Source organism: Fundulus heteroclitus, unplaced genomic scaffold, assembly GCF_011125445.2.
Source record: "Fundulus heteroclitus isolate FHET01 unplaced genomic scaffold, MU-UCD_Fhet_4.1 scaffold_50, whole genome shotgun sequence".
In the NCBI taxonomy this organism is placed as follows: Eukaryota; Metazoa; Chordata; class Actinopteri; order Cyprinodontiformes; family Fundulidae; genus Fundulus; species Fundulus heteroclitus.
The window spans coordinates 881672-893574 of NW_023396923.1; the positions used below are offsets into that span (position 1 = coordinate 881672).

An 11903-nucleotide genomic window follows, 5' to 3' on the forward strand; every position below is an offset into this window, starting at 1 on the left:
GTGTCAATAACGCGCCACTGGAAAGATTTTTTTGGAACCGCCAAGAGGAGGAGGAAGAAAAAAGACGAAGCACCAGTTTTCAGAAGTTCGTGGGGATATTTCCATTTAGGATTCTGAACGGAGTTTTGCTACAGAAAACGTAAGTAACTTTTAACAATCTGGTGTTGGTAACTTATTTTGATAATAATTGTGAAGAAGAACGATATTATAGCTTCTGTTGTTATCCTTTGAATATGTTTGAAACTATTATGCGTGAGTACTAGTGTAGCAAATGGTTTTGGCACCATATTTTTTTTTCTGAAGGCTGTCAAGGTAAGAATACATAACATTATAAATGGTAATAGTATTAATCACTGTGCCTTATGCCATAGGCCCAGATTCCGTTGGTACTTCGGGGTCGTAGCACCCAACGAGTCATGTTAGCATGGTTAGCACCATGGATGTAGCAGCTAATAGGCGCATGGTTAGCATCATGGTTGTAGCAGCTAATCCGCGCCATACATACAGATTATGTTCAAGTGTATCGGAAATATGAACTCAGTTTTCAAATGGCGTTACCGTTGAAGCACATTTATTAACTATTAAAATATGTCTGTCATGGTTGTTTTTCATTATTAATTTTTTTTTTTTTTTTTTTTTACAGATCATGCTGCTGCGTGTTTTGTTTGGTGGGGAGCAGAAGTACGTGAAACTTTCTGATCTAACATTTGATGCATTCGTGAGAGAAGGTTAGTACGTTAGTAAAATATTTTCACTACTTTTTTCTTGCATGAGAAACTCATCTTGCATTAAGTAATTTTTTCTTTGCTTTAAAGGAAAAGTCCAGTCATCAAGGAAAAATCAGTGGGTCATTATCTATACCTTAAATTAATACTTTCGTGTTGATGTAATGAATTTAGCGTAAAAAAGTTAAGTTAAAAAAAAACAAACATAAATTGTCGTCTCGGTCACTGAGCCTGGAAGCGGATATTATTGCCCAAATATGGCAACTCCTCACTCCTGACATCACATCCTGACATTCCGTTGCGGTAAGGCACTGCGCTTCACAAGCTAAGGAACTATTCTACACAGCTGTGATCAACAACAATTATTTCCGGTTTTGAGAGGACTTCACCGTTGAAATTTGCGAGAGCTGTTGTTAAATTAACAATGCCCACGTGCATGGCAGTTGGACGTTCCAATACATTGGGTAAAAGTGAAAAAAAAAAAAAACATGATCCACCACGGGTTTGTCAGCAAGAGGGAGGATTTAAGTTACTTTCAGCAGTTTCAATTCTGATTATGACCTTTTTTTTTTTTGCTTTAGTGTGCCTGAAATTTAACATTCCAGAAGGCAGACAGCAAGATCTGAAGGTGTATGACCAGTCTGATACAGAAGTTGATGTAGATGTTTTTGATGAAATAGTGGATCAGTCACCTGGAACCTTTCGAGTTATGTTGAGCAACAAAGAAGATCCTGGTAATCACTAACAATTCACCAATGCTAATTTAATTTAGGAGCTGGTTTGGGAGCATTAGAGTTCTCCTAAACAGGCTGTTGCTTTACTTTTTGCAGGTGCTGTTCTATCATCATCATCTTCATCTTCAGTCGCATCTGATGATACTATCATTCTGAATTTCACAACGTGTGACCCATCAGAAGAAGAAGCCACTGCTGAAGGAAGTCAACCTAAAAGGCCATGTCACATAAATTATGAGGCGAAAGCGGTAAGTTATTACATTTAATTTACCATTGTTTATGTTAGGGCTGGACGATATAGGAAAAAAGCTTATCGATAAAGAAAAATGCATATTGATCGATATCGATAATTATTGAAAATATTTAAAACCATACTTATGTGCAGCTCTGCCTGGACATTTTATGATATTGCTAAATGATTTAATTTTAATAAAGAACACAAACACAAAATACAATTAAATCTTTATTTAACCAACTTTTTTAACCATAACAGAATTTTGTTTTTAAAGAAAAATAACCTAAGAGACCTGAGTTATGTTATTAAATGCTGACAAAGAATAAACTAAAGTGACCAGAAAAGTGACCAAAATAAATATACCAAATAAATAAATAAAATAGCCTATTTAGGTGGGAATAGTACACTAGTTACTTCTCATGGTTTCATAACTGAGAGGCTGACGCAGGGCTGAGCTCCAAGGTTGTGGCGTGTAAGGACGCAGACTGCAGCTCATTTTGCACTGATTCCCTGCACTCGTTGCACAACTTAGGGAGCGCTGTTAGAGAAAAACTTCCCGGAATTTTATATCGCGGATCAAGAGCGGCGAGTAATTGTTTGAAGCCAGGTTTTTCAGCTGTAGACCACATCAGCATGTCCATCCCTATGAAGCACGTTACTGCATGCGTGATGTCCTTATGCTGCTTGGACGCTTTGTAATGTTATCACAAAGAAGGAAGCCCAGTTTAGCTGCTATACCTGCTTTGTTTTGGAAGAACTTCCAGAAGATTCCTACGAAGACGCAGAGCCTCAGCGGGGCTGAAACAGCTCGCATAGCTGCGGGTGTGAGCGGCTGAGCGGCTTACGTGATGAAACAAGTTGGTTGCGTTACCAGACTCTGTTTTTACCGGTTCCTTGCAAGTTTTCAAATTACTGTAGTTTATTTCTTGTCAGACTGGCGAACTAGTAAAACCCCGTTTTGGGACCGTTTCCTCCGCCGCTCCTTGCTGCGACATATTCACGTGCTCTGTGTTGTGGTTTGAGAGGGCGGCGCTTTGTGACGGCGTGCCTGAGTCTGCGATTACGATTGGTCGAGAGAAAGTAGTGACTGTAGCATCAACTAATATGATAGGCTAAAGAGAAGGAAGGAAAACTGTCTATATCAAAATTTTATCGACCCGTTTTTTTTTCTATCACGCCACACGTCTATCGATCGATATATATTGTTATTGAATTATCGTCCAGCCCTAGTTTATGTCCTTTCTACGTTTATTGGTTCAAGAGTTTTTGATTTTTTTCCTCTTTGAAATTGAAGTTGATTGAAAAAATCTTGACAACTAAGCCTGGTGGTGAGCGTATCATGCAAGAGTATGCAAGAACTAAATGCTTGACAGATGCAACCAGAAGACAGATGATAAACATCCTTACAGCTGCAATGACAGAAGCACATGGGTAAGAATCATACACTTAGACTATAAAGAAACATTTTGGTTTTGAATTGGTTTTTCATTATTTTTTCAAACATCAGTTTAGTGACTCATTGTTTGATCATATATCAGATCATCCCCTCCTAAAAGCGTCAGAGTGATGTATGCTCAGGGGATCGTTGCCCTATTTCCCTATCTGGAGGACCCGTTTTCAAAACATGGATATGTAAGTAAAAGGGTCTTAGCAACATTAAGCATGTATATTTACCTTCAATGATGTTTATGGAATGGTAAGTCTGCTTGTATTTATTGACATAGGAGCATTACTATGATCCAGAGAGCGGTTCAGGATACCTTGCATGGCGTTTAAAGACCATTCAAAGAAAAACTGCAGAGGAAAGGGGTGCCTCAGGTAGCAAATCTCCTAAAAGTAAGTTTTCTCAATAGTGAGTATATGTAAAAAAAATTTAAAATCTGTGGCTTGGAGTAAGAAACTTTTTTGTTTGTTTTTAGGTGGTGGACCAGGCCATGGTCAGTCCAGGGTTTTCACTGCTGTAAAAGTGCTGTCAGATGAGGAAGTGGAAGCAGCTATTGCTGTTTTGAAACACTCTGCTGATGATGACACTGTCCGTGAGAAGATGAAGGCTACCTTCCATTACCGTCATTCAATGGTCAATGATGAAAAGAAAGCAGCAAATGTCTTCTCTGTCTTTCCACGGTTTCTGGACACCCCAGGACTGGTAAGACAGCTTTATCTCTTACACTACTAAAATATTCAGTGGCAACATTCATAGAAGTTTGTCCTGTAACCTGTGTATTACCAGTTTGAACCCAAACTCTTTCTAAATTGTTATGTCCTTGGGGAAGACACTTTACCCGCCTTGCCTGCTGGTGGTGCTCAGAAGGCCGGGTGGCACAAGCACATGGCAGCATTGCTTATGTCAGTCTTCCCTTGTGCAACTGTGGCTACAATGTAGCTCACCAGCATCAGCATGTGAATGACTAAATCACTGTGGTGTAAATCACTTTGGGGTCCTCTGGACTTCATAAAGCGCTGTACAGATACAGGCCATTTACCGTCTTATCACTGTGTGAAATGCTTTTATTTATGCATTTCAGATAGAACAAGATTTCAGACTCCTGTTTGGCGAAGGCACTGCCAACAAATTTTTGGAGAAGTGGCCCACCAGTCTCAAATCCAAGGTTATAAAGGAAAGCCATGGCCTGGTACCCACCAATGAGCTCTTGAATTTATTGCGGAATGCAGAGTTGGCTGCTGAAGCTGAGAATGGTATGTTGGTCCTCTACATAATTGTGACAAATTCATATGTTAGTGGGATGATGGTAACCTGAAGCATTTGGCCTGTAGGTTGGGATAGTGACATGTCTGCTATTTTGCTTCTGCTGCATCTGCTACCACCATCTGCACAAGGACGAAAGAGGCCGGGTAAGATGTCTGCATCTCAAGCAGTGGATCACCTCATCAGATTTCTAAAGGTACTGGTAAACAGTTGTTTAATGAGAAAAATGCATAATTCAGTCTCTTCATTTTCATAATTAATTTTTTTTATTCTGTCAGATCTTCATTCAGAAATTTGTCACTAAATACTTTTGTCATGTTTTTATATTTTTTTTTAATGTAGGTTGGAACCAGTGTACAACTGCATCTTGACAAGATCACGCATCGTACCCAACCCTACCTCCTTGCCCAGGGATCCATCCAAAGCAGTATTCACACATTCTTCATTGTGATTGACAACTATGCTATTCCATGTAAGGCAACATGTTCAGTTGGAGCTCTTGATGAGCTCTTTAAGGCCCATTATGTGTTTGGTACGTCATACAGTGCTCCCTTGACCAACTTCTTCACCTTTCTCCAAACAACTGTTTACAACATAAATGTTGGAGAAACAAAGGAAACTCCCAGAGTTGCCGAGTTGAGGGCAAGAATGCTCCATTAGCGTGACATCAAACAATGCAGTGTTTCATCTGCAAATGTGACAGTGACACACCAAACAGCCTTGTTAAGCACCTTAAACTAATCCATGGCCTTTGTTCTGGCAGGACTCTCCATATTAAATGTGGTCAAGTAGGATGTTCACGTTCTTTTGGTAGCTTTTCTGGTTTTAGAAAGCATCTAAATAGATGTCATCTTAGTGATTCATTTGAATCTGTAGAAGGTGGGGAGTTTTCACCTTACAAAAATGTTGTTGACACAAGATAGTGCCAGAGATGTTGAAATGGTGACTGAATCTTTAGAAGTTGACACAGATTTATCTTCAACAAACATTGTAAATAGTTGTGCATCAGTAATTTCAGATATGGAGGCTGCAGGTGTTGGCCAAAGTTTGGTGAATTCTGTTGTAATTTCCATGGAAGAGATTGTAAAAGACATCCAACATCACGCTAAAGAAACTGTAATAAAGAATGTATTTAGCAGTGAAAGAGAGACTGTTATGTGCAAGAAAGTTGAAGCATGTTTTGAAGAACTTGAGAATCCTTTCACTATTCTTAACTCGGAATACAAAAGATCAAAATTTTTGTCAGGCAAGTGGGAAACTGTAAAACCAATTGAATATGTAATTGGATCAAGATTTGACACTAGACGAAATAAGAAGATGGGAACATATGATCAAGTTGTAGTTCAAGACAAGTTCATGTATGTTCCAATTCTATCTACTTTGGAGTCAATATTTAAAAGTCCATATTCTACCGAAATGTTGAAAAGCTCAACTTTTGATGACACAACACTTAAAGATATTGATGATGGATCTTTTTTTAAGGGTCATTCTTTGTTTTCAACTGAAACGCACTCAGTGCAAATCCAGATGTTTTATGATGATTTTGAGGTTGCAAACCCTCTTGGTTCCAAACGGGGTATTTACAAATTGGGTGCAATATATTTTACATTACGTAACTTCTCTCCAAAATGGAATTCTCTTTTGGCTAACATTCACCTTTGTGCCTTGTTTCATGCACAAGATGTTAAACGGTATGGCTTTAGTGAAATTCTTGCACCTATTGTTAAAGACATTAGAGTTTTGGAAACAAATGGAATTTTTATTCCACTGTATGGTTGCCATGTTCTTGGAAGTATTGTGCAGGTTACTGGGGATAATTTAGGCCTACATAGCTTGTTTGGTCTGGTTGAGTCTTTCAGTGCAAGGTATTGTTGCAGGTTCTGTTTGGCTGAAAAAGATGACTTCCAAACAGAATTTTCCGAAGATTCTTCCAAAATAGTGCTGCGCACCAAAGAAATGCACACAGCACACTGCCAAGAAATGTCTTACAATCCCTCTCTTCCTTATATTTTTGGTGTGAAGCGTTCATGTATTTTAAATTCACTTATGTTTTTTCACACAACTGAAAACTTCTCAGTTGATGTGATGCACGACATTTTTGAAGGTATTGGCCAGTATGAGTTGAAAATTTTGTTTGAGTATTTTAAAGAACACATTACATTGGAGGAACTGAATTTGAGAATACTAACTTTTGACTATGGATTCATGGAGAGGAGCAACAAGCCAGTGGCTGTGAATTTATGTGGAGAATCAAATGATCTGGGACTAAATGCAGTTCAATCATGGTGCTTGCTGAAGAATGTTCCTCTCATGTTTGGAGATCTGGTAACATCTGATAATCCACACTGGGGCCTCCTCCTTTTACTACTACAAATTGTGAATATTGTTCTTTCTCCAATGTTAACCCAAGGTATGTGTGTATATTTAAAACATTTGATTGTGGATCATCACAAACTGTTTAAAAAGTTGTATCCACAGAAAAAACTTTTACCAAAGCACCATTTTCTCATCCATTACCCTAGGTGCATTCAGAAAATTGGCCCTGTACTTCATAGTTGGTGCATGCGCTATGAAGGTAAACACAATTTTTTTAAGAAGCAGTTAAAGTCATTTAAAAACATTACCAAAACACTCGCTAAAAAACATCAAAACTATATGGCACATGTTTGGCAAGCTTCATCAACTTTTAATCGATTGGACATTGGACCAGGGAAAATGGTATCTTTAAACATGGTAAAAGGAGGTTCTGACATTGCTGAGGCAGTGCGAGTGCCTCTAGAGGTTCAAGTTATGAAAGTGAACTGGGCAAAACACAGTGGATTTATTTACCGTCCTCATCTGGTTATTTGTGGCAAAGTTGAATTTGAAATGCCTGTCTTTTACCAGATTGAGTCTGTCTTCATAGTTAAAGACAAATTGCTGCTGCTTACATTGCCTTTATGTACAGTATCCTTTCATGAACATTTTCATGCTTATGAAGTTACTAAAATGATGCAAGGTTTTGTTGCGTTTGATGTCAACCATCTATGTTATCCGAAGCCCTTTGACATACAAATGTCATATAAAGCAAGTGACACTGCTCTTTTAGTTGTCCCATATTGCTATCTTTGGTGAACATTGTTTTGAAGATGGTTAAAATGACACTATTACAGTAATGTCACTGGATCATAAAATTGAATAAATGTCTCTGAACTTAAAACTTTGTGATCATTGTGATTGGTAGATTTTATTAAAGCCATATAATGCTAAAATTTAGCATTATATGGTATATGTGTAAAAAAAAAAGGGGGGGTGGGGCTGAAACATTATATATTTTTAAGTAATTTTAGTGTAAATTTTACTCCATAAACATAACAGTATTACTCTGAAGAGTGTAAACAAACAATAGTGTTAAATAATTTGACTCACTGACTTGTTGATTTTGACACTAAAATGAGTAAAATTAACTCTGAAAATTTGACACTGGCTATAGAGTACATTTTACACTATTTTTGAGTGGGACCAAATATTATCTGAAACGGAGTTAAACTCAACTCTATAGGTGTTAAAGTGACACTTTGTTTTTTACTGTGTAGCAAGGACAATGATAACTCTGTCTTGGCTTAAGCCTTTGCCCCCAACCCTTCAACAATGGCAAGAAAGGTTAAAGAATATGTATATAATGGAGAAGATAACAGTAAAACTTCATGTAAAAATGGACACATTGTTGGGAGTGTGGGCCCCGGCTATCGATTACTTTGGATGGCCAGATGGATAACGAGCTCCATAAGCTAAACAAAATGGTGTCAGCCCCCATTGTTTGTATCCCTCCCCTTTTATGGTTAGACACTAGACATGTACACCTTCCATCTATGTGAGCCAACGAAGACCCTTCTAAGAATTGTCAATTGCTGAAACAGATCTGAATGTTTGCTGAGCCCCCCCCTCTTTTTTCCCCTATTCTTGGGTTTGATGTTCTTTGTAGTTGCATATATAAAGATACATATATGTTGGATTTGTTATATTCTTAAATAAAGAATGTTCAAAAAGAAAATCTACTCATCTCATCATGTGGCTCCCAAGCTCTTGTCTGCATGTCAGTCGAGCACATGCCTCTAAAAACATAACAATACTCAAAAGTAAAAAGTGCAATGCAGCAAAACTATTCCTAAAAGTACATTTTGTTCAAAAGGTCACTCAGGTAAATGTGACTGAGTAAATGTAACATTACTACCCACGTATGTATGTATGTATGTATGTATGTATGTATGTATGTATTTAGGTGAAGACAACAGTAGGCTGTGGTCAGTGGTCATTGGAGCACTTGGGGCAGTAACCCCCACACTGAAGAAGTGGCTCCAACAGACACCTGGAGAAACATCACACATGTCATTCCAGAAGGGTGCAATCTTGGGTGTAGCTAAGGTACTATGAAGAACCCTCAAGCTCCCAGGACCTGAGCTTGAGAAATTAATAGCGACCGCTCAGGAGTATGATGGATGGGTGAGAGCACCATGTGTGTGTGTGTGTGTGTGTGTGTGTGTGTGTGTGTGTGTGTGTATGTAATACGGTGGCCCAGAGGTGTCACCGCTAATACAAAAGCCGCAACACAAATACAAGAGCCGCAACACAAATACAAGAGCCGCAACACAATTACAAGAGCCGCAACACAAATACAAGAGCCTCAACACAATTACAAAAGCCGCAACACAAATACAAAAGCCACAACGGAAATACAAAAGCCACAACACAAATACAAAAGCCACAATGGAAATAGCCGCAACGGAAATATAAAACTACAACGGAAGTGACGCAACAGTTGGTCGTTCTACATGACGGTAGAAGAAGAAGAAGCTGACCCGGCAAAAAAAAAAAAAACAAAGAAGAAGGAGCTTTGCTTGTGGACTCACCCGTTTGATAAGTAAGTAAAACATTTTTTTAAATTATATATGGTACAGGTGTACCGTTATGCTAGAGAGTGGGTTTACTGACAACTTCAAGTTTGTTAACCCTGTGAAGAGAGAAACATTTCAATTTAGATTTGCGAGTCAGTGGTTACCATGGAAACGAGTTGGATAACTAGCTTTGCTTAGCGACAGTATGGCGCATAAAACGGAGAATTTATCACTCAGAAACTCCCGAACTGGAAGTTATAACTCCAACTGTATTATACTTTGGTTAAATTGTTTAAATCATGGGGGCGCGCTGGTCGCGTAGCAGGTAGTGCGACCCATGTATGGAGGCCTTAGTCCTCGACGCGGTCGACCTGGGTTCGACTCCGACCCGCGGTCCTTTGCCGCATGTCTCTTCCCCTCTTCCACCCCTTCCTGTCAGCCTACTGTAATAAAAAGTGAGTCACTATAGCCGCGAAAAATCTCCCAAAAACAAAACAAAAAAATTTAAATCGTCTCCATAGCCTCACTGAGTTGCTCTTTACAGTTCATAATTGAAAGGAATCACAGCGCAATCGAAAGGTAGTTTTGTTTTTTAGTTTCTTTTTTTTGTTATTGCCGATGTTGCTTTTTCCTTTAGCATCACCCCTCAGACATCACCCCTCTGTATTGACATTTATTCATTTTTTTTCCCTTTTGCACATTGTCACTATCACTTTAATTTAGATCTGTATATAGATATATCTAAATTAAAGTGATAGTGACAATGTGCAAAAACAAACAAAAAATATATATATAATTTTTTAGTATATCTGGAGCGTGTCGCAAAAATAATTTAGCTTTGGGATTATTAAAGTGATTCTGATTCTAAAAAGTAAAAACAATAACTGAGTGGTATAAAACAGGTGTTTCATTTTAATGCTTAGTAGCTGATACAAATTGTACTTTTAATTTCCTAAGCAACCTGTTATTGCATTTCAGATTCAAGAATGGACTTGCTACTTCGCAGTTTTTAACAGCCTTGCAGCAATTTCCTATGGCGCTGACTCCTGTCTTGTGCCATTTTGAGAAAAAGTTATCTGCTGTGGACATCGGAAATCTCTTCCGACCAGAGCTTAGTCCAGATGGCAGCAACCAGAGAGCCCAGGAGAACAAGACAACAAGTTTCTGGGCCGACTACCTTCTTGACTGTGAAGGTTGGTTTATTTGTTCCACATCACACTAATTACAATGAAAATTAACTACTTATGATGTGTCAGTGTTGGTATTTATTTCTACTTTCAGAACATAACAGTGAGGTGACCCTGGAGGATGTCCTTATGTTTGCCACAGGTGTGCCATCTATTCCTCTTGCTGGCATGGACCCTCAGCCATGTCTTGAATATATTTACACCTCAAAATTCCCTATGGCAAATACATGTGCCAACACTTTAAAGCTGCCCCTCTTGTACAGCTACATTACATTCAAGCACAATATGAACTTTGTCATTAAGAATTCCCGTGGCTTTGGATGCCTTTAGTCAGCATGCAGCTGTTGTTATTTTGGGCCAGGGGTCCGTTCTTCGTACGTTGCTAACTCAGTTAGCTGGATTTGATTGTTGATGATTTGGCATGATCTCGGATCGTTTGGTCTTTCGAAAGTCATCTTGGACTTGCTGTCATAGCAACATGTGCGGCAGTTTAAGCCTGCTCGTAAGCAGGCTTATTTCATGTAAACAGGATTTGATCGCAGCTTTATAGGCGAAGGAGATAGGGAAGTCTGTCGTAGCCATGTCCATTTTTACGACAGCAACCTGTTGCGGAAGGTACAAGAATAATTTCAGAGCTTTTCGAGTAATCGCGTATGGCGCAATAGAGAGGATCCTTTAGTGCAGCGCGACAGTGTAATTCTAGAGAGATTTTTCTTGGTGGCTGTTATAAACAGACAAACACATCATTTAACATTGGCTTTTATAGAGGAAAAAGTGGTGTTAGAGCCATAAATAGAAAATATTTAAGTTATTTGTATGATGGGTTGTTTTTTATTTTTATCCTATTCAGTAAGAAGATTTGTTCAGGCCATTTTATTGTGAAGTTTAGTTTTACTTTGAAAGGCTTGCTTCCTGCTGAGCCGTATATTGAATTAGGAAAAACTATGGATGGATTATCTAGACACGAAGCAATACAGTTTTACCGTGTAAACTGTGGATGACTTGGAAAAGGAAGAACTTCATTTTTTTATAGATTTAATTTTTTTGTTAAAATTCCCAGTTTGTACGCATCCTTTACTTCCAGTGTCTAAGGAATGACACCGATATTGGATCTCTTGACATAACAAGTTCCTTTTTAAAATAAATTATAGTAATTAAAGGCTACCATTTTGTAGAATATTCTTGTATTTCACTTTTACTTGTCCCCATGTGCCAGTGGGTCCCGTGGAGGCTCTGATATAAAAGAACAAAGTAAATATGAAATTATTAAAATGCAAAAATACATACTGTAGAAAGTGATAGAAACATCTACCATGGACAGTATTTACGCGTTTAATTTGTCTGCTGCTTTTTGCCAGCCCTCTCTCCTGGCTTTAGCAGACTTTGAGGTGTTCCCTGTCGTTTTAATTAATGACTCAAATTCGGCATAACCTTCCATTAA

At 38.4% G+C, this 11903-nt stretch overlaps 1 protein-coding gene and 1 long non-coding RNA gene across 2 annotated transcripts; both read left to right on the top strand.

Moving 5' to 3' along the window:
• The first annotated feature begins 57 nt into the window (after positions 1-57).
• On the top strand, positions 58-5314 carry LOC105918578. The gene is made up of 11 exons (XM_036132398.1): positions 58-139; positions 644-728; positions 1307-1459; positions 1556-1707; positions 2989-3125; positions 3233-3326; positions 3419-3530; positions 3614-3840; positions 4220-4391; positions 4470-4597; positions 4744-5314. Exons 2-11 carry the CDS (start codon positions 647-649, stop codon positions 5059-5061), a joined length of 1575 nt encoding a protein of 524 aa, XP_035988291.1. The 5' UTR covers positions 58-139; positions 644-646; the 3' UTR covers positions 5062-5314.
• Positions 5315-9289: 3975 nt separating this feature from the next.
• LOC118560877 lies at positions 9290-10685 on the top strand. The gene is made up of 3 exons (XR_004929661.1): positions 9290-9301; positions 10254-10468; positions 10557-10685. It is a non-coding gene; the product is annotated as an uncharacterized LOC118560877 (long non-coding RNA).
• Positions 10686-11903: the final 1218 nt, after the last annotated feature.

Bases quoted from the DNA above. Each gene is read 5' to 3' on its own strand.
- LOC105918578 (XM_036132398.1), top strand. From the start codon at position 647: ATGCTGCTGCGTGTTTTGTTTGGTGGGGAGCAGAAGTACGTGAAACTT. The intron at 3,531-3,613 runs GTAAGTTTTCTC...GTTTGTTTTTAG, and splicing joins AGGTAGCAAATCTCCTAAAA to GTGGTGGACCAGGCCATGGT. The intron at 3,841-4,219 runs GTAAGACAGCTT...TATGCATTTCAG, and splicing joins TTCTGGACACCCCAGGACTG to ATAGAACAAGATTTCAGACT.